This window comes from Bolinopsis microptera, chromosome 3 (genome assembly GCF_026151205.1).
Source record: "Bolinopsis microptera isolate Bmic1 chromosome 3, MBARI_Bmic_1.0, whole genome shotgun sequence".
In the NCBI taxonomy this organism is placed as follows: domain Eukaryota; kingdom Metazoa; phylum Ctenophora; class Tentaculata; order Lobata; family Bolinopsidae; genus Bolinopsis; species Bolinopsis microptera.
In genome coordinates, this window is record NC_087074.1 from 2,402,161 (window position 1) to 2,428,457 (window position 26,297).

At 39.0% G+C, this 26,297-nt stretch overlaps 3 protein-coding genes across 3 annotated transcripts in view; 2 read left to right on the forward strand and 1 right to left on the reverse strand.

Annotated features, from left to right (window-relative positions):
* LOC134813337 (glutamine amidotransferase-like class 1 domain-containing protein 3, mitochondrial) overlaps positions 1–5,844 on the reverse strand; it is a 74,257-nt gene extending 68,413 nt beyond the window's left edge. The window contains exon 1 of the mRNA XM_063821036.1: positions 5,819–5,844. The gene's annotated coding sequence lies outside the window, so the exon portion shown is untranslated. The remainder of the gene's footprint in view (positions 1–5,818) is intronic.
* A 41-nt stretch (positions 5,845–5,885) lies between these two features.
* Positions 5,886–26,297, forward strand: part of LOC134813341 (uncharacterized) — a 107,345-nt gene continuing 86,933 nt past the window's right edge. Inside the window, exon 1 of the mRNA XM_063821040.1 lies at positions 5,886–5,902. The gene's annotated coding sequence lies outside the window, so the exon portion shown is untranslated. The remainder of the gene's footprint in view (positions 5,903–26,297) is intronic.
* Positions 14,864–15,832, forward strand: LOC134812486 (mucin-2-like). The gene is made up of 2 exons (XM_063819936.1): positions 14,864–14,867; positions 15,192–15,832. The coding sequence occupies exons 1-2, from the start codon at positions 14,864–14,866 to the stop codon at positions 15,830–15,832; spliced, it is 645 nt and encodes a 214-aa protein (XP_063676006.1).

Here is a 26,297-nt window from a genome sequence, read left to right on the forward strand (position 1 = left end):
CCAACCAGTTCTAGATCTGGGAGAGGAGTTGTTACAGATGAGTTACAGTAACTAGTAGTTACGTTTACTAATTATTACTACAATCGCCAAGTCATGCAGTGACAACTTCAACCAAGCAACAGCTGATTAAATAATTCATAATTTCAATTGCATGATCCAAACATTCTACCCATACATAGATATATATTAAACAATTTTGGAGAGAATTGGGAGGACTTATTCCCTAGAACCACCCAAAGGAGAAGCCAAATGTCATATAGTGTCCCTCATGTATCCACCGAACATAGAATCTGAATCTCTGCTTTATTATTATATATTATGATTATTTCATCACTTTTGCCTCTTCAATCTGAGAGTCTCCGGTAGAAATAAAATGCTTCGTGCTGCTCGTTTCCTCTGATCTGTGTCTGCTCAGCTTCCGTTCTCATCAGCTCCTTGTCCACCGTTCAACCAAACTCAGGAAGAAGACAAATAAACAACACTCCCTCGAGGGAGAATATGCAGACGGGCAGTGACTTACCTTCTTAGTACGCAGCCCCCATGTGAGACCTATATTACAACTGTGTGTTCTCTCACTCAAAACATTACTATTGTGTCACGTGTCACTGTGTGTTTGCCCACGTGTCACTGTGTGTTTGCCCACGTGTCACTGTGTTTGCTCTCTCTGTGTCTCAGTGCACGACCGCCCTCATTTGTAACACACCTCTATTTAGAAAGAGGGGTTGGTTTTATTTCTCAACAGACGTAACTTTCATAATTAAGACAGCAGAAATTGTATTCACATTTGATTCATATTTCAGTAACAGTGCAACTGTAGACCTGTCACAGATTTAGAAAATGCACGTGAAATTGTAAGGGAACTGTGGATAGAAGACGTGTGTTCCAGCAGTGTAAACCGCATGTTTTCTTGTGCTAATGCTGTAGGTTGAGGATTGTCACAACACCACCAGTCTCGTAGCTCTCATCACCATCAGCCGCTTATTGCTGCACAGTTAATTGGTTAATAAACGGTTAATTAATTCACGAATAGTGGAACTTACCCCCTGCAATCCCGAGCGAAGTGACCATAGCGGTTACAAGCGAAACATCTGTCGTCGGGTCCGGCTCTACCTCTACCTCGGAACCCGCCGCCTCCACCTCCACCTCCTCCACCACCACCACCACCACCACCGCCGCCACCTGTCGGTGAAAGTTAATTCTAGTTGATGCAGGTACTGTTGAAGATATAAGAACTAAGACGCAAACTTGTTGGTCGAGATCTAGTACGTAAAGTGTTTCGCTCAGAGAGACAGCGAACCGTTTCTGAACGATCAGAATCTGTTGTCAAAGTGACCTTAATAATAAGTAGAAAGTATAGGGAAATTTCTATACAAAGAGTATGTTCTTAATCCGCAGTAGTCCCATTACCTTAGTATTGCTGTACAACTACTACAGAAGTAATCCCGATAACACTCGACCTCTGCCTGATCCAGAGGATGTCACCATTTTACCTTCACACAGACATCCAACGCTGTAAGAAGTTAGAAGATGACGATCAGACCTTGTTATTGATGATCCCGCTCGTCGGAAAAGATAAAGGCCTTACTCAGCAATGGATAGGGTTTGCAGTTTAGATAGCCATGTGGCACGCTGCAACTAAATTATTCGAGATTCTTCTCGAATAATTTTCAAGACTTTATCGTCAATTCATTATCGGAGAAAAATACGATTTATAAAGGAGCAACCTTACATTCTACCTACTACTCATTTCTCAAGGCATTTAGGAGCTGTGCTGGGGACGCCTGAATTCAAGGATACCTACATTAACAACCTTGTAGTTGAGTGGAGTGATATGCTAAAAAAGTTAGTACAGTTTGCCAAATCACAGCCTCAGGCAGCCTACGCTTGTTTTACGCACGGTGTCCGCCACAAATTTACATATTTTATGAGGACACTAGATATCAGCTCTTATATGGGCCCTCTTGACAGAATAATCACTCATGAGCTTATTCCAACTATATTTGGTTGTCCAGTATCTCATATACACCGAGAGCTTATGTCATTACCATTAAAGAACGGAGGTATGGGAATGCCACAATTGGAGTATCTAGCGAAAAGAGAACATGCATCATCGCTTTTGGTAACCCGGGGACTGGTAAATTCCATGAAAGGAAAATCTCTTGCTACAACTGACACGGAATCGAGAGATGAGCTTCAAGATATGTTGAAACAGCGTGTTTTGGAATATAAAGAACAACAAGAGGAGATACTTAAAAAGGTTGACAAGAAGACTGCAAGGGTTTTGGAGCAGATTAGCGAACCAGGGAGCTCAAATTGGCTCTCATGTCTACCACTAAGAAAACATAGTTTCGTTCTAAATAAATCTGAATTTAGGGATTCTATCAGATTGCGATACAACTTAGATCTGGATCGTTTACCTTCACACTGTCCATGTGGAAAAACGTTTGATGTGAACCATTCTCTAAATTGCCATCTTGGTGGCTACATCATTATCAGACACAACGAGATTAGGGATTTTTTAGCTGGCTTGCTAAACACTGTTTGCTCGGACGTGGAACTTGAACCTCAGCTTCAAGAACTAGAAGGCGAGCAGTTCAAGAGGTCCTCAACACTAACGGGTGACCAGGCAAGACCCGATATTAGAGCTCGTGGTTTCTATAGGCCGGGCCAAGTGGCTTTTTTCGATGTTAAGGTAATTAATCCCAATTCTAATTCCTACCTTCAACATTCGACAAAAAAGACTATGGAGAATGCCGAGAAACAGAAATCACGATGCTACAACGAGAGAATACTTAATGTAGAGCACGGGTCATTCGCTCCATTAATTTATTCAGTAACAGGTGGCATGGGACCTCAAGCCAGGACATTTGAGAAACTGCTTTGCAACAAACTTGCTTATAAGAAGAAGCAGAATTACAACGATATTATAAATTTTTATCGGTGTAAATTATCATTTTTAATTAGGAAATTAATTTTATTGTGTATTAGAGGATCAAGAAATACCTCAAACAAAACTTACGAATTATCTAACATGGATGATTTAGAATTTAACTCTTTCGAATCGAAAGTCAACTAATTTTTTCAGTCCCATGGACTGGGTTTTATTTTTGCAATGATGATGTTCATAATATATAACCTGTAATACTATTCTGTATATATCTAATTTCGTTTTCCAAAAAAATTTCTCAAGATGTTCACTACATGATGTTGCTCTACCACTTTGACGTATGTCCCTTAAGCGCTTTTAACTACCGTTCACCGAACCTTGACTGCGGCTTTGTTAACAAGGTTTAGCCAGTACTATTGCTGTACAACTACTACAGAAGTAATCCCGACAACACTCGACCTCTGCCTGATCCAGAGGATGTCACCATTTTACCTTCACACAGACATCGAACGCTGTAAAAAGATGACAATCAGATCTCGTTAAAAGTTAAAAGAATCTGATAAGTACCAAAGCGTCCGGTAGCTCTTCTAGAGTGAGCCCAGTCACAGGTGATCCTATATCCGTCTATCTTCCGTCCATCCATATCACGTAGTGCATCTTCAGCTGAAAGAGTTTCTAAATTTAATACCTGTCAGAAAGACATGTGATGACGGTATTTAGTAAATGCTAAAATGTAACAACCCAGAGGCCAATGTTACCAGGAATGCAACAATTGAACATGTGCTGATCACATTATGAAGATGATGCCAGTAAGTTGGAACATGCTGTGATGGGAACTGTATGTGGAGAACATGTATTCAGATTTAGCAGCGTCACGTACCGTCTCTCATATGTTTGAATTCCACGAAACCGTAGCCATAAGGTGGCTTGCTGAGCCAGACGCTACGCACGGTGCCATAGTAAGCAAACTCTTTCTCTACCTTACGCTTATCCGGGTCCGCGCCCAGATTTGACAAATAGAGCGTAGCCATGCTATGAGATAAAATTACATTACGAAAGAAGATATCAGAACGGTATTACCTACCATCACGACTACTTTTAAACTGGACGAAGCCGTAACCGAAGGGGGGCTTGCTAAGCCAGACGTCGTCTAGTCGGCCGTAGTACGAGAATTCCTTCTCGACCTGCCGCTTGTCGGGGTCCGGGCCCAGGCCCGCAAGATACAGACGAGTTGTACTGGACATGTGTAGTACCGGGCTAAAAAAGTATACCTGTTTGTAATATAGCTCATCATAACCGCACAAATACCCGCCTATTCTCACATTGCCTCATAAATATCCGCATAACCCAGCATCTCATAATTATCCGCATAACCCCGCATAAATATCTCACGTTCCTGTGAACGGGTGAATAGAAATCAGCTATTTTGTTTGATCAATCGAATTATCTATAATTCTAAACCAAACTGATAGTGAAAGTAGATGAACAAAAAATAGGTGTTCATTGTTTATTGGTCAGTGACCCAATGGAATGAATAACAAACAATTTTACCTTTATCAGATCTGTATTAAAGTACAGGGAAAATCTGCCCTAAAACGATGGAAATACAGGGAACAAGGATTATACGAGGATACAAGAATTACCAAATAGAAATTTCTTTGAACTTGAATGATTAATTATTTCAATTCACAGCATGCTTGAGATTTGGGATTTAAACATTTAATTAAAATTGTCAAATGTTTGATAAAATATGATCAAATCAGCAATCTATTAAAAAATAAGGTTCAATTTTACTTGAAATAAACGAATCAGCTCTCAATGAAGGCCATGGGTGCAAAAGAGTTGAATCACTTGATAGAAATTATGGTCCATTGACCATAATTGATTATGGTCGGCTTCAATGAAACTCTTGGCACACCATTGTTTATAGACTTTTGGGATATAATAGAAAAAAACTGGCTTTTGTAAATTGTGAACGATTTCTTGCTACAACATTTTGTTAACAGTTACATTCTGGAGTAGACAATAGTGAAGGTCCCTGTTAAGTCTATTTTCGTAGTCTGCAAAGCTCTAGGTGGCAAGAACTTTTAGGCGCCAAATTCGGTTGAGGTTCTATAATACAGTTAACATTCTGATCCCAGAGTAAAACAAGTATGAGAAAATTTCACCCTGGGAACATTGTGGAAAATCCTCCAGAACGATTGTGGGGCGATGAAACAGCTACCACATTGGAAGGAGGACTGATGATTTTATTGAGTTTACAGAATAACATGAAAATGTGATTTGTATAGGCAGACTAAGAAACAGACTTAAAATTAATCTAGAGGAATTTAAGAAGACTAATAATTTAGTAGACACAGCTAGTTATGTCAGTAATAAAGAGAAACATAACAATTATCTTTGGTTTCATCCTTATGTGGCAAAAGAAGCGTTTCATAAATCTTTATTCCACTGGGAAGTTTGATTAGGTTTTTGAAATAGGATAATGTTTTGATAAAAATTTTTTAAATATTGTATACAATATATATTTGTTAGAGCTTTCACTGACGTTGAGGTGGAAAAACAAGCGAGTTTTGTAGCCACAATCGCCCCGGAATAAAGCAGTAAAGGATCACAAGATAGTTAAGTGTCATCAAACAAATGATACGACGTATTCCAGGGTGATCTGCTGAAGACTCAACTAAAATTAAATAAATAAAATAAAGTCAATTTTTACAGCACAGCAATATATATCTAAATATCAGATCCTCTGTAATCATAATGTATAAAAAAAGGAGCTTTTCTCTGTGCTGAAGGATGAATCAAGGCAGATCATGGTTTTGTTAGCAGGCCACCCTAGTTATGGACAATACATATATATAAAATAATTAAATTATAATTTTAAAATTGTGTCTAGTTTCGGCCTTTGAGGGCCATCCACAGGAGTGTCACCTCAAATTATTTGTTATATAGTAGTGTTGAAAGTATTTAAAGTATTAATACTTTCAACAGTTACTATATAACAAATAATTTGAGGTGACACTCCTGTGGATGGCCCTCAAAGGCCGAAACTAGTTGAGTCTTCAGCAGATCACCCTGGAATACGTCGTATCATTTGTTTGATGACACTAAACTATACAATATATATACAATATTTAAAAAAATATATGATAAATAATTAATGTTGGTGGGGAAATATTTATTATATACTTTTTCACATAGTGCAATGATATTTTGTAAACATGTGTAATGATGTGATGACTTAATTTTTACTCTTACTCTTACTCTTACAGGCAAATTTTGGGAAGTGTCAAATACAGTTTTAGCGAAGATCGAGGGTATATTATATCGAGAAGAAGAAGCAACAAGTTCAATATTTACATAAAAATCCGTGTGTTGCTCTTGAATTTTTTAAATTAACAGTTTTTTAACTTTTTACTCATTAATTTAATTTCTACTATATGTAAATAAGTTGCGACAATTATGTTAGAATTTGTTTGTTTTACTTTTTATGACAAAGGCTGTGAAATGTTTACAGTTCCGATAATGAAGAAATCAGAAAGAATTCTTATGTGTTGGTTCAGCCGAATTAATTATTATGTAATCAAGTTCATTTTACTTTTTTAGTTAGTTGTCATCCGAGGCCGACCAAACATTAAGCAACTTATATTGCAGTACCATTTATCAATTAGTATATCAAAATATGTCATTGTAATTTTGCATGGCTGAAATGTAATAATTAATTGAATTTTCAAATTTAAAAAAATAAAACTAGTGATGATGTTTATGTCATTATTCTTTATCTAATCTAATCTAAAACAATATAAAAGTTCACATAGCCATGAGTCTACGCGTACTGCGTGACACGCTTGTTTCACAAGTAAGATAGATCCTGTGCCTTCGGCGATCGCACTACTGCAAGCGAGAGGGCTCTAGTTAGGGCAAATATAAAAGCTTTCTACCATATGTAAATAAGTTGATATAACAATTATGTTCAAATTTGTTTGTTTTTAACGACGAAGGCTGTGAAATTTTCACAGTCCTGATAAAGAAAGAAATAAGGACATCATACAATTTGTGATGATGTTATGTCATTATTTTTAATCTAATCTACTTTTTATGCCAAGAAAACAACAAATTTTTTTCAAGAAAACAACAAATTTTTATTTAAATCAATTATAGCAACAATTTGAAAAACTTTAAAGCTCTTCTATTACCATGGAATATACTACGGGTATGGTGACTTGGGCTATTGAGTTGTTAAGTAGATTAAGATTAGTAAACCTGCACTTGCATTGTATATTTTATAAAAACTAGAAATTAGGCTTCACGGTAAAATGGAGAAGCAGGCTGATCTTGGAGAGAGCAGACCGTAAAGTTTACGCACCCACCAGGGCTACCTACCTACCCCAGTTGTTCTTTTTGGTTTATCAGCTTGTATTGTTATATTTATGGACCCCAAGTCACCACACTAAGAAGGAGTATGTAAAAAAAATAATAATAATAAATTAAGTTAATATCATCATATCTGTTTAAAACAGTAAAAGTCAAGTTGAGGATTGACTTTCCTAGTTAATTTAAAGGTTCAAACGTTTGGGAATATAATAATGTTGGTATTAGTATCTGCTGCAGCAATAATATCGAAATATCATTTGTCTAGAAAATTTTGGCCACTTCAATAGATATTGGGTCGGCAATTTGGTGAGTGAGTGATGAAATGGTTTGGTCTGTGACTGAGTGAGGGGCGATGTGAAAGTTGTGGTAAGTCCAGGTGTTATCATTGTTGATGGATTGAGATCCCAGGATGATACTTAGGTCGATCCTACTTCTTATACATATTCAAATAAGAAAAAAGATAAAACAAGACAACAAAAGAAAATACAACACATTTAGGTCACTGTACTGGACCAATTTTCCATTTAACCGAAACTGTTGTTTATCTTGGTACCACTAAAATGTAGCTTGCTGTCATTTCAATGATAATGTAGAGCATGAATATTGAATAACAACGTGAGTATACACTGCTTATTGGTCTAATTGAGCTAATTAATATGATACAATGTTTATTGCAAACAGAGTTTTCTTTCAGAAGTTTTTGCCTTGAAGAGATTAAAGTAATGTTTTAACATTTGAGCTTTCATTCAGAAATTGCAAAAATCCAAAAATTTGTGATCCTTAATCTTAAAACACCAAAACTTTATTTTGCGATTCAGGCCGATTCCGGCCGAAAAGATAGGGCCTGTCGTGATATCATGGATCGCTTAGGTTCCACCAGGATCTGGTAGTCCTCATAATTCTGCGGCCTCTATGTATCGTCATCTTGTACAACTCTTTAAGAATCTTAGGGATTTGGCATGTGAAAATTTGCAGCCTTCCAGACATTGATTGGGTTAACGAGGTGTCGTACGTCACCTCAAGATCGGGTGACAGGGGCTGACCAGGCCAGAACCCAATTGATTGGGTCTGAGGTCACGTGATTATGAGCCTGAGGTCACGTGACTATGACGTCACCAGACCTTGTTCTCCGTTTCCCGCTCATTGGACCAGGTGAGCTTGCATGCTTGTGAATGTGGGTGTAAGTACAGCTGTACTGTAGTTTATACCTAATTAACCCCTATAGAAACCGAAAATTTATTTTCTGGCAGAAAGCTAGAAATTTACCAAAATATCGACATTGTTATAAATTTATTTTGATAAATAAATAAATAAATAAATAAATATTTATATTTGATGACCATTCCTGACCTAAAATTGCACGAGAAATCGATTAAACTTGGTTTCAGGACTCAACAATGCTTCTTTATGCCTTAAAATCCATGTTTTATCGATACAATCAACATTATGATCCCGTTGATTAATTAGTAACAGGTACCTAACAAATACGCAGAAACAACTATCACACCTACATTGCATTCCTAACGGGTCGATTTCGAGTGACCAATAATCGTCGTGATGATACGTCATGTGTTCCTGATCATCATCAGCAATCAAGAGACAGGAGCGGCGGTAGCTTTAAATCAATGGTTTACGTTATTTTTGTGAATTCGACCCCTGTTGAAACAGTTATCTCACTTTGTAACTGCATATGTATCGAGGATAGCTTTACAAATAAGAGTATCAGTAAATAAAATTGCCACAAGTGTTTCTTTCACTCACTTTCGATAAGACACATTGCATGGTCATTAACCGTGCTACCCATTTCTGCAGATAGCCTGTTACAAATCAAAAGTTACAAGTTTTGTCCGTTTTTGTCCGTTTTTGTCCGCTCGGTACCCTATTATCTGAAAACGGACAAAATCGAACGGACAAAAACGGACAAAAACAACATGAGCCCCCCCCTCCTCCCTTGTACATTATTACAATGTGGGTGTGTACAGTGTAGTGTATTTTGTACTTTACAGACAGTCGATTGTCTACATTAAACTACCTTACACCCCGACATACTTCACATCATTATTCCTATTTAATATTTATAACCGCTGCATACCAAGTATTTCATGTTCATTTCATGTATTCGTAACATTATCACGAATTTTGACATAAATATAATATTGTAACTACATTGAACAGTTATCTTTGCCTAAAAAGAGCAGTTCCCCGTCCTTTTTACAGATTCATCATAACAATATTACGACGCATAAATAAATTTACTGTCCGGAAATTACTTAAATATAGAATGGGAGTGAGTATTACAAACCTCGGGTCAGTTAGTTCGAGTAATAAAAGTTTCCAAGGACCGTGAATCAGTAGAATAAGCATCAGTAGAATAAGCATTTTTAGTCATTGGTCATGCAACTTGAACGTGAGTAATTATAGAAAGTGTTTTATTTACATTGTAGATATAAATGATCAAAACTAATAATTGGTTAGACAACTTTGCATGTAGTTAAAATGTAATTTTCAGCGTTGACAAGCTTGAAAATTATTGTGTTCGATTAACCGTTCAAAGGTTGATAAGTGTGATTAAATTTTATAAAATTCCGATATACTTCGGCGTTTAAAAAAATTCCGAATCTTATGGAAGTAAGAATTTCCAACGTGTCTTATCGAAAGTGAGTGAAAGAAACACTTGTGGCAATTTTATTTACTGATACTCTTATTTGTAAAGCTATCCTCGATACATATGCAGTTACAAAGTGAGATAACTGTTTCAACAGGGGTCGAATTCACAAAAATAACGTAAACCATTGATTTAAAGCTACCGCCGCTCCTGTCTCTTGATTGCTTTTTGATTGAAATAAATTTTCGTGCACATACAGAATGAATGGTTAATAATTTAATATATATGTAGACCAAGGTCTGTGCACGGGATGCTTCCTGGAAGAATCCAGTTCTTTTAGCGGGGCACCCTACCTAAAGCCAAATTGAGATATAATAATCATATTCCTAAGAAATAATCAGAAATCGAATACCAATCAAATAATATGATATATATGAGTAGTAACCATATTTACTATGCAAAATGCCCCAACCACATAGTGTAAATTTATATAGAATTCAAATTCCATATCATCATTAAACCTCAATACCTAGTCAATATAATAGCCCAAGCAAAATTAAATAACTTCTTATATACCTTACTGTCATACTACAAATTAATTAAACATTTGAAATCTGTTGACCAGAGAATAAATTCTAAGCCTAATGCTGATGATGATCAGGAACACATGACGTATCATCACGACGATTATTGGTCACTCGAAATCGACCCGTTAGGAATGCAATGTAGGTGTGATAGTTGTTTCTGCGTATTTGTTAGGTACCTGTTACTAATTAATCAACGGGATCATAATGTTGATTGTATCGATAAAACATGGATTTTAAGGCATAAAGAAGCATTGTTGAGTCCTGAAACCAAGTTTAATCGATTTCTCGTGCAATTTTAGGTCAGGAATGGTCATCAAAATAAATTTATAACAATGTCGATATTTTGGTAAATTTCTAGCTTTCTGCCAGAAAATAAATTTTCGGTTTCTATAGGGGTTAATTAGGTATAAACTACAGTACAGCTGTACTTACACCCACATTCACAAGCATGCAAGCTCACCTGGTCCAATGAGCGGGAAACGGAGAACAAGGTCTGGTGACGTCATAGTCACGTGACCTCAGGCTCATAATCACGTGACCTCAGACCCAATCAATTGGGTTCTGGCCTGGTCAGCCCCTGTCACCCGATCTTGAGGTGACGTACGACACCTCGTTAACCCAATCAATGTCTGGAAGGCTGCAAATTTTCACATGCCAAATCCCTAAGATTCTTAAAGAGTTGTACGAGATGACGATACATAGAGGCCGCAGAATTATGAGGACTACCAGATCCTGGTGGAACCTAAGCGATCCATGATATCACGACAGGCCCTACCGAAAAGAGTAGAATTTTTGCCTTCTTTAGAGCCCGGTCGCATACCACAGGGTGCCATAGTGCAATGAAACTGCTGCTGACTGCTGCTGACTGCTGCTAACTGCTGCTGACTGCTGCTAACTGCTGCTAACTACTGCTAATTGCTGCCATGCTAACGGCGCGCGCGACAGCGGCAGTTAGCAGCAGTTAGTAAAACAAATTTTAGTGAAACAAATTTAAAATTTTATCCTTTATTTTACAATCATAATATAGTAATATTTATAAGCCTCCGTTTTGAAAGTTTTAAATTTTAATATATGCACATTTTTATTTAAAATTCAATTTTATGTATAAATCAATAACTGGCCGCCAAAGCCGCGCATTCATGAAAACAGGATTAACTTGTTTATAAGAAAACAACAATTTTTCAAAAAAAGAATACATTATAGTTGGAGGACTTCGACGCTTCGATGCGCCGCGCAAACTTTCATTCTTTCTTCGCAGAGCAACGATCTGAAAGGGTTGACATCGTCAATCAAACATTATAGTTATACAACAAAGTAAATTTAAAACTATCCGAAGTTTTTTAAATAAATTATCATCTTACCTAAATCCAAAGCCAGCTTTGTAAAATTTATTTTTAGATCATAATATATCGTCAATTTTAAATATTTACAATTGACAATGCAATTCAACATTTCATTAATCTATTGACCATTGTTAATGGTCTGGCCCGGCGCGCGCTACTTCGTAGCACTTGCCATCGGCTCAAGCCGCGCACGCACGTATTATTTTATACTTTTTGCTTTCTAATAAATATCGTGTCAATGTGTACGTCTAAATGTTCATGTTTGTGTAAACTGAATCGAATTGAGACTATAGTCAATAGTGACAAGGATAAGGACCCAAGTGCATGTACGGCTTTTTCGGATCCCTGTGGACCATTAATTGACGATGTCAATTCATGGCAGCTCGACGCGGCACAGTAACGCATTTCGCCGATCTAGCCAGGATCGCTGTGAGAATGGAGAAGCCTCATTGAGTGCGCGGCGCGGCACCGAAACGCATCGCGCTACAATGTGGACCACTACCAACTACTTTTTGCTTTTGAAAATGCTCTACAACTATTGAATATTTATAACTGTTATATAATATATAACGTCATCTGACAATCATTATCATTAGTCTACAATCTAACTGTTTTGCTGAGGGGGAGTATTAAATGCTTTACATTAAAATATTTACAACATACAAAATCTAAAATCATCAACACGGTTAGACTTAGTTAATATCATGGACAATTTGATATACATCTATTTCGTTGTAATATCTTCACATTTGCTTTATCTTATTATTATAATTAAGTACAGTAGGATACATTTCGAGAAAGAAAGGTTGGTCCGATTATATTATATTAACAAAAGTCACGTCCATCAGGGATTCTGTGGAGTCGAAAAAGGTACACGGCCGCTGTCTGGTGCTGCTGGCTCGATCTTACTAATTCGCTCGCCCAAAAATTTGGTGGTTTTCGCCACCAGCCACGATACGTCGTTACCCGGGGACCCCAGGCTATTATGTTCATTAACATAGAATAGAGATTAGGCGGAATGACAGGCTGAGCGCGGCCCAGTAAGATACGTCGATACTTAGTGAAACGACAATGCACAATGGGGGTCACGACGTGATACAACACACGTGCGTATGCATATGCCGCGCAGCGCACATCTATTGATCGAGTACATTGAACTCACATAATCCGTCCTTGGTTTTGTTTGTGGTTTTGTTGCGCGTGCGATTAACCATTAACTACATTGTTAATTGTACATAATATTTACACTGTGCTGTACTGTAGAATAAATGTTATTCTCGATACATTATTCTTAGTATCATTTGTTTAGTTCCTTCAAAAATCAAATGACCCTTGAAAATCGGTCAAATTGGTGGACAATCTTCACTGGCCCAAATAATGGCGCCAATGATTGTTAATTACTTGTTCATGTCTCCACAAAATGGGTTCAAGCGGCCGGCGTTAATGGATATTGGATACGCCGAATTGGAGCTAAATAAGTAATCTTTCAAGAATTAAGATGTGGTTAACAAGTGTATGACGTCATTACTAACAACGTATGACGTCATACACGTGTGCTGGAGCCTACACGACCAGATCACCACAGCACACAGGTTTAAAGGGGGTACATGACATCATAAGAGCATAAGACTGGCCGTTGTCCTGATCCTTATTACTTTATTACTGTCTATTACACCATCGCGTTACAAATGTAACACGATACCTTTATTGATACTCCTTTATTCTTAGTAATCGGGGGTTATTTCTTACGCTTCGTTTTTAGTTCCGGGTTCATTGTGGGTTGTGAGGCACTCCGATAATGTTACTTTAGTGTTCAGTTCATTTTTTGTCTTGAATAGTATTGAGTATCATGGGCAGCCGCATTCCTTTGTGGAGGACGGCCCGTTGTCATGTATATTGACTGCTGTTATATATTAAACATCTGGAGCATATTCTATTACTTGTGAGTCATAACAGTTAACACTGGTGATTACTTGTGTAAAGTGTTACAGGCTGTGAGGCCGTCCTTTTGTAAGTCTCATACCTACACGCATACCCACACTATATGACGTGTAGATGTGTGTTATCTTCCGTCAATCACTTAGATACACACAACACACACTTCAGACACAAAATAATCGAATTTGTTTCCTCCCCACACGATTGCAGGTCCCCCTCCGGACACACACACATCCCGCTTATAACATCATCATTCCATATAAGGAATAATGAGGACCGTTGCTTCTTATAATGCCTGTTCTACCGTTATTCTTTGAACATGAGCCTCACATATGTGTACATTGTGTGTTTTGGTTGTGGACTCTTCTTGCATGTGCTCTCTCTCTCACACGATCAAGGTACACACTTTCCGTTCGTACACACTTTGTGTAGAAACTTGGTTCCGGTGTGATGTTTGTTTTGGCGGGAGAGAGAGAGAGAGAGAGCGGTGATTTTCAGTTATTTCGCTACATGTTAGTTTTGTAGTACATGCTCTTGCTCTCACGTGTAGTCGAATAGGCTCCGTAGTTATCTTATGTTACATAACGTTTAGTTTACTACCACTGAACTGAGTGGTCTGTAACTGTTTGTTACATTACTTATAAACCTTGAGGCTGAACTGAGATTTCTTCGTTTGTTTGAGATGTAGGTCGGTTCATAAACTAGTTGTGACTGTTTAGATTGGATTAGCAGCTCGCTGTCCTCATTTTAAACTTTCGTCTGTATGATCAGCTAGCTTTATTTGTCCATGATCAGTCCAAAGGGCCACCTTTTTCCATAGCAATCATGTTGAGTAATGAGAGTAGGTATCATTATTAGCTATGTAATATGGAATGTGAGGTATCCACATCATAATGTTAATCGTATCAATATTCAATACTAGTCCCTCGGTCACAGTAATTTATGGACAGATCCCCCCTATCTGATTTGTTGACTAAACGTGTACACTCTACACTCACAGAGCAAATCCTCCAGAGCTTTAGTCCAAATCACACAATTACCCACACAAATATTTTTTGTGCTTGGTATGTGAATTTTGTTAGCGGCCCCTAATCAGATTTCAAGGATCGTGTAGTAGGGAAATTGGAGCATGGGTGTGTATAAACTATTTTATTTTTAGAATCTATAATTTTGGAAACTATAATAATAAAAATTAGATCTAGTTCGATTCAAGTATAGTTCTACACTAACCCTAGTTTCATTGTTCCTTTAGGAAAACCTTTTTTTGAATTAACTATGTTAAGATTTATCGCAAATTCTTTTGTTGTACAATTACTACATTGTTTCTTTTTTCTTCGCCAAAAGTGAAATTATTAAATTGTGTCTCACACATTGTAGCCACATCTGCAATAACATGACCTCATTTTGCCTGTACTACCATACTTATTGCTGCACACCGTGATATTACTGTCTCACAGTGAGCACTGCCTCCCCCAACACAGTGAGCACTGCCTCCCCCAACCCAGTGAGCACTGCCTCCCCCAACCCAGTGAGCACTGCCTCCCCCAACACAGTGAGCACTGCCTCCCCCAACCCAGTGAACACTGCCTCCCCCAACCCAGTGAGCACTGCCTCCCCCAACACAGTGAGCACTGCCTCCCCCAACCCAGTGAGCACTGCCTCCCCCAACCCAGTGAGCACTGCCTCCCCCAACACAGTGAGCACTGCCTCCCCCAACCCAGTGAGCACTGCCTCCCCCAACCCAGTGAGCACTGCCTCCCCCTACACAGTGAGCACTGCCTCCCCCAACCCAGTGAGCACTGCCTCCCCCAACCCAGTGAGCACTGCCTCCCCCAACCCAGTGAGCACTGCCTCCCCCAACCCAGTGAGCACTGCCTCCCCCAACCCAGTGAACACTGCCTCCCCCTACCCAGTGAGCACTGCCTCCCCCAACACAGTGAGCACTGCCTCCCCCAACCCAGTGAGCACTGCCTCCCCCAACCCAGTGAGCACTGCCTCCCCCAACCCAGTGAGCACTGCCTCCCCTAACCCAGTGAGCACTGCCTCTACTGTTATTTCGCACCTACCTCAATATTACATTATAACCTGGTCCCAGTAAATGTTAACTGTAGGGTCAGCTTTCACCCTGGAGCTGGCCCTAAGGTAACCTGATACATGTAACGGTCTGATGAGCAGTGTTTAGTTGTACCCCCTCCTCCATCCTGAATATGAGGGGGCTGTACATATACAATTTTTGGGGGTTTTAGGGAAATGCCCCCTTCTGGTCCCCGAATATCGAGCAGATACAAGTGTCCGCAGATCAGCTATTCCCTAGAGAATCGCAGAGCGTACGCTCTGAAATTCCCATCTCACTCAAATAAACATATCATGACTGCTTGACAGGTTGCACCATTCGATTTGAAACTGTCTCAATTTACTAATAAGATCTCACTTTCGCTTTAGAATAGGATCAGATTACTAACTATGAAAAGCAGTTAGTTATCTTGAGACTTGAATCCACCCTCGTATGTACGGTAGCCTAGTGTGTTGTATGATGGGATATAATTAATAAAGCAAAGTTGTTGATCATCTTTCCAAGTGTGTACGAGATATGATCAATGTTGTCAGTATGGCTCTGTCTGTCCAGAGATTTGATTACCATGTGATTGCCGCTTTACTTAACACACAGCCGTTGTTACCGGCTTTACACTGAAGTAAAGTAAAATCTCACTCTCAGAATCTCACTCATAGTTACTTAGTTACACTGTGTGTTACTGTGTAGTTACACGTAACACTGTTACTGTGTCTCGTGATTCTGGCAGTTAACCCATTAGGGACGACGAGTTTTAAAGTTTGCCGATTTTAATGCCATTTCACACACAAGGTCACTTTACAGCAAAAATGAGATATCCAAAAAAGCTAATCTGTATCTTCGTTACTTTCATAGATATAGCGATGGTCGCATGCGACCCACTCGTCCGGGTCGCAAACGACCCACTTTGTTTTTCGTATATTACTCGTGAAACAAAGCCGTAAGGAACAAATAAATGATATAGAATACATTAAGAACATATAGTTAATACTGTGCGATTCAAAATATTGAAAATTACTGAAATTGGGTCATTAATGACCCACTCGGCACACTTGCTAATCTTTATAAATTATCTTGTAACTGCTTGCATACAGTCTAAAAAAGGAAACAAAAGTACCGAATCGCTTCTTAGCGAGTGATTATCATACTTAGACAACCAGAAATTAAAAAAAATCAATTACATATGGGTCATTAACGACCCACTCGGACAAAGTCAAGAAATTGATAAGAAAAAATGTTATGAAACGTTCGCAAATGTCAAATAGTAATACTAGAATAAAAACTTGTTATTAAAATTTAACAAAATATGTAAACTGGGTTAATAACAACACACTCGGAAGTCGGACCATAATTTTAACCAGTCTCATACTGATCCACAACCATGGAATGCTGCAAAACAGTTTGAATACAACTTCACTGCACACTTCGAACATTCGTAGATGGTCTTACTCTTGCATAGACCACATCTCGTTCTCTTCCCTATCGTTCTTTTTATCACGTGACCTATCCCGTCGTAACGCACACTTTCTGGGGGTCTTTGAATTAAATAATAGTCAATTAAACATAACAAGCAATGTACTATTAATCGGAAATGTTAAACAAATTTGTAAAGGACCAACACTTATTGTTTAATGGAGACCCACCAGGAACCCGAGCTGCAACTCCTTTACAGGGGTACAAGTTGTTCGTCTTTCCGCGTTTCCTTGTCGTCTTGTACAAGGTCAGGTAGGGACAGACGATGCTTCTGATGAAGTCGAGGAATGTGTTGCTGGCGCTAGAATCAGCATACCTGCTCAGCTTCCAGGCATTATACGTGGAAACTTGCAGAATGTACGAGAAGAGTGGCCAATACCATTTCCGGTTCCGTATGACAGGTCTGTAAACATTTATTGCCTGATCCATGTTATCAGTTCCCCCCATGTGTGTGTTATAGGATGTGATGGATTTAGGTCGGGGAACAGAAATCCTCTCCTTCTTCTCGGCAGACCATCTTTGACAGGTATCGGCAGGGGTGTCACAGTCAAAGTTTGAACCGATGATCACTTGTTTATTGTCCTGCCACTTGGTGAGTTGAATATTCAGGTCCGTGTGTACAAAAGACTTGAATATACCTCTCCCAGCCTTCACCATCTCGTTATCGGTTGGAAAAGGGCAGAACTGAATCATTTTCCTACTAAATGTTCCAGTGCATCCTATACCTTCTTGTCCGAGATGATACAACAACTTCGTTGAAGTAAAAAAGTTGTCAAGGTACACTTCGTAGTTTCCCTTGGGGAGATCATCCATTAGCCCGAGAACAACTCCAGGTCCATGGCCAAATGCCACCTGGTAATCGGACTGACTCCCCTTTCCTTGGTATATCTCGCAGTTATACATATACCCGTTGTCTAGGTTGAGAGACCACACTTTGTACCCACTTCTTATCGGTTTCATTGGCATGCGTTGCTTTAGGGCATTGCCAGACTTTCCGAAGTATTGCACCATTGATTCGTCTACATTGAAACATTTGGTGAGGACAGCGTTCTTCTGGAACCTTGACAGTAACATATTGTAAATAGGCCGGATCTTCCAACATCTGTCTGTTGTCGAACCATCAAGGACTGCATTGTCACAAAAGTGAATATACCGCAGCAGGTCCAAAAACCTATCCCGCCTCATAGCATCGGACACTAGGTTGTTGTGAACATCTTGTGTTTGCTCCCAGTACATTTTCATTCTTGGAAGTTGGTTGTACCCACTGAGGAGCAGTATCCCAAAGAAGCACCGCATTTCCTCGATACCCACATCATTCCACCTGTCTGCACCTTTCTGAAGAGCGTAACGATTAGTTTGTTGACAAATGAATGTGACAACGTTTTCGTCGAAGAACAGCTCAAACAGCTCGATGGGACTGAGTGTTGCCAGGGACAGTGGATCCTGATTTGTCGTTGGACATTCGAATTCTGCTATCTTGCAGAGCAGCTCTGAATTTTCGAACTCATAGGACTCTTTCCACTTGTTCCTTTTTTGCTGTCGCTCCAGTTCTGCTTTTTCTGCGGCCCTTTTCTTTCTCTCAGCAACAGCTCGAGCAACAGCTTCCGGAGTTTTAGGAGCCTTCCCCTTTCTCTTCGGTTGACTTCGCTCTGTCGGCTCTGTTGGCTCTGTTGGCTCTGTCACCTCCTCGATGATCGTGTCAATCTCTTCTTCCACAACGTTGGTCAGCCGCAGTTCTTCATCTTCGGGCGTTAAAATTACAAGTTCAAATCCAGCCTCGAGCTGACAAGTGTTCATATTATCGATACCCCCGCCGTTTGATTCTTCATCACCTGAGTCCTCGTCTGTCAGCTCTGCGATCGCAGGAGGGCAGATGAATAACTGTGCTGAGCTCCAATGGTTTTCTTCAAGGTAGTTTACGGCATCGTTTACTTTATCTCCTCTGGTCTTCCTGGGTCTCTTGCTAGGTATTGGCGAAAACGCTGGCTCAAGTTTAGCTCTCTTCTTATTCCTGGCGCTGACTCTACTAATTGGTGGTAATGAAACAGTAGACACTGAGGGGGGATCAGACATAGAGCAAGTAGCTGTCTTTCCTGCAGCAACTCTAGGCGACTTTCTCGACATGCTGTTCACTAACCGGATAATACCTGAAGGTTAGTTCTATTAAGGTCAAGGATCGAAATATATATATAAGGCAAGAGTCAAACCAATAATATGGGAACAAGCCAAAGTTATTTATTAACAGTGCTACTGCAAACAAAGCCGTTATATATTTTCAAGGCCTACCTGGTGGATAAGGGGTAGTAGTGTAGTGAACTGTACTTTCTGTCATTACCGTCTCCTCCAACATCACCTGGACTGTACTCTCTGTCTGCTCCTCATCTCCTATCACCTTGACTGTACTGTCTGTCTGCTCCTCATTTCCTATAACCTTGACTGTACTGTCTGTCTGCTCCTCATCTCCTATAACCTGGACTGTACTCTCTGTCTGCTCCTCCTCTCCTATAACCTTGACTGTACTGTCTGTCTGCTCCTCATCTCCTATAACCTGGACTGTACTGTCTGTCTGCTCCTCCTCTCCTATAACCTTGACTGTACTGTCTGTCTGCTCCTCATCTTCTATAACCTTGACTGTACTGTCTGTCTGCTCCTCATCTCCTATAACCTGGACTGTACTCTCTGTCTGCTCCTCATCTCCTATAACCTGGACTGTACTCTCTGTCTGCTCCTCATCTCCTATAACCTGGACTGTACTGTCTGTCTGCTCCTCCTCTCCTATAACCTGGACTGTACTCTCTGTCTGCTCCTCCTCTCCTATAACCTTGACTGTACTGTCTGTCTGCTCCTCATCTCTTATCACTTTGACTGTACTTTCTGCCTGCTCCTCATCTCCTATAACCTTGACTGTAGTCTTCGTAGATTCAACAGTTACTGCATCAATCGTACCGGTCAAACTTTTCGAAAGATCTGCTACCGGAATGCCAACCCCTTTGCCATCCACATCGAATTTTACGTATGCTCTTCCATTTGATTTTGATATTGTGATGATACTTCCCCATAGCACAAGAATATCACAGGATAACGTGGCTGAGTAACTGGTTTCTTCACGATCGAAATAGTCTCGGGGAACTGATACCCTATCTCCTGGCTTAACAACCGTTCCTTCCTTATCCTTGTGTCCTCTGCGTCTTTTAGACATAATCTAAAGATAACTATCAAAATATATCACATTATTACGCCCTAATAACGCATTAAACGGAAAACAGACGTTTCTAGACTCATGTACTTCACTTATGATACCGATACGATTTTGAAAATAACGAGAAATATTTTAAATTTATCAGGCTTGTAGTTGTAAATATTTGCCGAGCGCTCTCGCGGGGGCCATAACCCCCTGTACTTTTTCTGAGATCCAACCCCAGCTTAAGGATTTGTATAAATGATAATGCAAAGAGAGAAACATTAACTTGAACCTACAGTACAAGCTCAGGAACTAATGTACACAGAACGGTATCTCCCTGATAATCTGTTAAAGATTCAGAGATAAGAGATATTGTGTTCGAATATATATTTTACAGATATACAATGGAAGACGGAAGTGAAACTATACTAAATTGGTTTTTATACTTTGAATACTAATGGGTCGTTAATGACCCGATAAGAAAATGTTTTGTTGGAATGTACATACAATTATAATCGTACATAACGTATATAATAGGATATTTCGACCGTTACATCATCGTTAGAGCATAAATTATAGTAAAAACTGGTTTAGGCGAGTGGGTCGTTAATGACCCAATAAAATAATTTTCGATATTTTTGATACCACTTGATTGGTAATGTCGATTGTCACTATTTCTTTGAAAAATATAGCTTTTAAACTACTTACTTCATCGTATGGCGTTAGATTAAAGTAAAAACTGGTTTAGGCGAGTGGGTCGTTAATGACCCAATAAAATAATTTTCAATATTTTTGATACCACTTGATTGGAAACGTTGATTTTCACTATTTTTTCGAAAAATTAAAACTCTAATATACTTACAGGAGCTGTACCTGATATAATTGTAAATGGGTCGTTTACGACCCGGACGAGTGGGTCGGATGCGACCGCAGTTAGGACACAGCATCTAGCTCAGCTTGTGAATCTCTGATTTTCACGGGCTTTTCACTGACCTTTAGGAAATCGTTGCCCGCAACATTTTTCGCATAGCACCTATGGCCTTCATGAAGTTTAAATGACCCAATAGAGGCCAGAAGTTAATTGGAATAATTTCCAATTATCACGACTAATTAACCTAATTATCTAATTGTTAGTCACTCATTAGGCCCATATTTCGAAGTGAATAATGTAGCCCAATAGATTTTGAACATTCGTGCATAAAATTTGTGTAATCAAGTATTTTGGTTTGTCATCTACAGCCTCTAGAAAAGATGGGTCGTAAACGACCCTATCGTCCCTAATGGGTTAAAATAACTTCACAGATCATCATGATCCTGCAACTATTTGAGAAAGCCCACACAGAGTTGTGATCGTACTTTTAAATACCTGTTTAACTGTTCAGTCATATGCTCCTATTTTCACTTTGTGGCATTGCAGAACCGAACATTTCCAGATTTACAGCCGCATGTTGCTGGGTTGGGGGAGGCAGTGCATGTTGGACCCCAGCCCACATATTACAAAGCTGGAGCTAATGAACTAAAGTAATCATGCTCAGTGTACGCTCGTATCGCATTTCTTATGTTGCAAATGACGACCATGATAACTTTGTATCTTGTTTCTTGATGAATTCTCGTGCTGTGTTTCAATATTGCCCAATCGACAATTTAGATACACTTTTCAATGTGTCTTATCATTCATCCCGGAAAAGAGAAAGCGAAAAATCTCAGTTAACCAGTTGCTATCACATGTGACATGATAACCCCATATTTATTGAATGGTTATGCAATAAACAAAATAGTTGTGCTCTATAATTTATCTTGCTTAATTTGCAGTTCGCAAATACATGACCTAATGAGTAATGACCGTTTATAGCATAGATGATAAAAGCCAATTCATTTGCGTAGGGCGAAGGACTAGCCACTAACTTTACCTTATACAAATATGCACGGTTACTGTACTGTATTTAAATTCTTTAAAATTAACTTGTCCAATTTACATTTCATTTAAGGGCATGTTCACTGACTTAGCGAACAATTCTAGCTCAGCTAAATGCATCTCATTTATATTTCATGTCATTAAATTATCTCAACCTCTTTGTTCTGGAGGGAATCTCCCCTTTAATCATGTGGGCCTAGCTAACATGGGCACGTGTCGTTTCAAACGAACCTGACATTCGCTTGTATGAAAACGTAGAGCATTCCATCCATCGTGAGATAATTACAAATATAGCTTACATTTGCTTGTATTACGACTATTACCTAGCTTAATATTTGCCTTACCACCTAGTTTATAGTTAACATTTGCTTGTATAACAGATCCAACTATTTGTTCATGTTATAACAAACCTATCGAATAGTTTCACAGTTAAAACTAACACAGTTAAAACTAACCCTCGCTCGTTGGACAAGTTAGTTAATATTTTCTCTTACTATTACAGTTCTAGGTAAGATGGGTGGGTGTACTGCATGTACGAAGTTTGTACTTGCAACAGTAAACATTATTACAATAATGCTGGGTATAGTACTCGCTGCTACTGGCATTGTAGTCATTGTCAAGGGACACGTGTATTTTCCTGAGGTGCCCAAATACAGGTTTGTTTTGTTTCGTCTGTTAATTGTGAAATTTGATGATTCTTTGATAGTTTACTGTTTAATTTATAATACTTCAAGTTGAGTAGGCAAATTTAGGAATTATTGAAGATTCAGGTATTGTGATATTCTGATGTATTATTTTTCAGCTCTAGTTTTCATACGCCCTGCAGTGTTCTCATAGTATTGGGATTCTTAATGATAATGTTTGGAGTCTACGGAGCTTATTCAACATTCAGTGGCAGATCTGGCTTCTTAAACTGCTTCTTCTTCCTCATTCTGACTTTTGCTCTGCTTGAAATCGCTGCACTTGTTGCGCGTAAGTTTTATGTTTTTATACATATAACTATGTTACATTGAAATGAAATATCATTAAAGAATTGATGATCAAGATTAACCTCACGTCTCACAACTTTGAACAAAAACGCGCTTGACTCTTTTCAAAACGATTAAAATTGTACTTTTCAGTAATAATCAAAAGACCATTCGTATCTGATTACGTAATGACAAACGTGGAGGACTGGTTCAACAACGTTAACCACGACAACGCAACAGAACTACAGATGGTAGCCGTATCCACTATACAACTCTCTTTGGAGTGTTGTGGAATGACTAAAGTGGATCCCTCGCTGTGTGTCCGGGGAACTTGTTATGTCAATGATAATATAACTGAGTAAGTCTCCAGTCTTTATAAGTATCGTTCTAGCTCATAGGCTCAACCTTGCATTAACCGCTAGTAAATATCCGCCTCATAATCGACTTTTAGCGCAGTTTTTTAACTGACGACTAATTCGTGAGCTGTCCAAAACGGTTAACCGTGTAATAATTGTATAACCTGGTTTCCATGGTTCATGATTTGTATGTGTATTGTGAATGTGTGTAACTGCTTGTTATGCACCACCATAACAACAGCAAGCTCATGTAAGTGATGTAACACTGCACGTCTCAGCACGCGAACAGAAGTAGACGGGACCCAGTACTGGACCATGTGGAACAATAACAACATGGTGCCAGCCTCCTGCTGTCGCAGCAGAGCTAAACCCACCAGCGCTGCCTACTATTGCAACAGATTTGAGGACCCCAACATCCAGAGCTCACCCTGCTACCCCCGACTTGCTGTGTGGCTTGAATACGCTATTTGGGGTCTGGTTGGAGCCTTTGGGGGACTCATTGTGCTGAATCTGTGTCTTATGTTCTCAGCCAAGTGGCTGAGAAATAAGGAGAGAGATGACGAGTATTTGTACACAAGGTACAATAACCACGACACTTCTAGCAGCTTCACTGAGAAAACCAGGGACACTGCTGATACCGGCTTCAATTCAACCTGGCTGTGATTCAGCTGTAGCTTCATCTAACACTCCTAGATTGAAATTTGGTCCATTTTGCGGGCTGGAACACTATTACCTCAGTGATAACCTTAGTGGTTCTATCCCAGGAGAAAGAATAATCTCGAAGGAGTTAAAATTCAGATACGGAATACGCCAGTACGGTTTTATTATTATTATTTTTACTACGTTTTACTTCATCTTTGCTTTTTAAATATCAAACTTGGTGCATATTAGGAAAAACTTGGCTATGTCGATAGGACAGTTCACCAGGAACCACAACTGTGTTTATGACGTAATAATTTTTGAAAATCACTCATTACTCATAGTTATCTTTGACTCTGTAATTACGGTATTAAACCTCTCTTTGTGATACGCATGAGCGAAATAAATGAAACTTTCTTTATTTCTTATTTTAGCATTTGATTCAGTTAAGAGAGTAGGAGTTGAGTTCCTCGCATGTTCCAACGTGGGTAACGCATGTTCATTGTTCATAGTGGGATTATTGATATTATGTCATGTTTCACTGAAACCGGATTTTGGTAATCGTCAATAACGACCATTGGTGATACATGGCACCGTACGAGTTGAACCAGTGGCAGTATGTTGCTTAAAAAGAATGTCACAAGGTGATGATGATGATAGCATTGAGACCAGCGCCATTGAAACTGGATGGCACCAAATTGAATGGTAAAACTCTAAGTGGTGCTCATGTACCACTAAATCTTTAAAGATGGCGCCACTTGACACTTTTGACGCTTGCCCTTGAACCATTTCCCAGTTTTCTGTACAGTATGTTGCTTGAAATAAAGATTTGAGCATTCTTTGTTGCGTATGCAAGTTTTACTTTTATGTTGGTTTTGATTTAATTTTTATTTGATTTTATACTCAGAAATTCTAGTTTCATTATTGTGTTCAAACTTTAAAACCTTTAAACTTTAGCTGGCTCACCTAGCTTCTCGTGACAGAAAAAAAACTTAACTAGATCGAGTGTAGAGGTCGCTTCCTTGTGAAAAGTTCGAAATATTCTATGTTAATGTAATAGTAATACTAATAACTTAATAAGCGTCAATGGTCAAGAGTTGGCCAGTGGTGCAGTACGCCGCCGCCAAACGCCGCCGCCGCCGATTTTTTGCTCACGTCGAAGAATATTTCAGCGGCGGCGTGAATGCTGAAAGTTGTATTTTGAGAATTTTGAAAAATCTTCCATCGGTAAAATTAAATTAATTTCTTGGCACCACGTTTGACTCATTGACTGTCAGTTTTGCTGCTCGTATGACGTTGTAGGTTGCTAGCATGTAGCATTCGCGCGTGTCCTTTACTTGGCTCCAGTACTAAACTATAAACGGTTTTACAGACTGGCCTGGCATTGTTCACCGCCCTTTTGTTTGACTGTTTATTGAATTTTATGCATAAACTTTGTGCTCCAATCAGTATTGTGTATTGGGCTGATTCGTACTTCATAATTGGCCCTTCGATTTATCAGCGCTAGAATTTGATCGTTCTGTAAGTGTAAGTGTAAGCTTCCATATAATAATACTTTCCACTTTCGCTAGTATTAATTTTTCCTAGTCGCATTTGGGCAGCAGATTCGGTGGTTTTGACATTGTTTAGTTCTGCGAGTTTCGGACAGTTTCCTGAGTAGTGAGTAGTAGTACTGTGTATTAATCATCCCTTTTCTTAACCATTGATCACGTTAAAATAAATCAATCATAATGATAAACTGAAACTGGAAGCCAAAGCGGTATTTTGAGGCCCATCCCGTACAGAGACTGCATTTGTGTTATGAATATGATTCAGTCATTTGCCTACCATCTGCCTCTTCGAGACTATAATAATAATAAAAAATATGAACGCTGGAGAGGCCGGGTTCTTTGATATATATAATCCTAACGAGAGATCTACAGAGGCCTTGTACTGTTAATTAATGGCATAACACTATGCA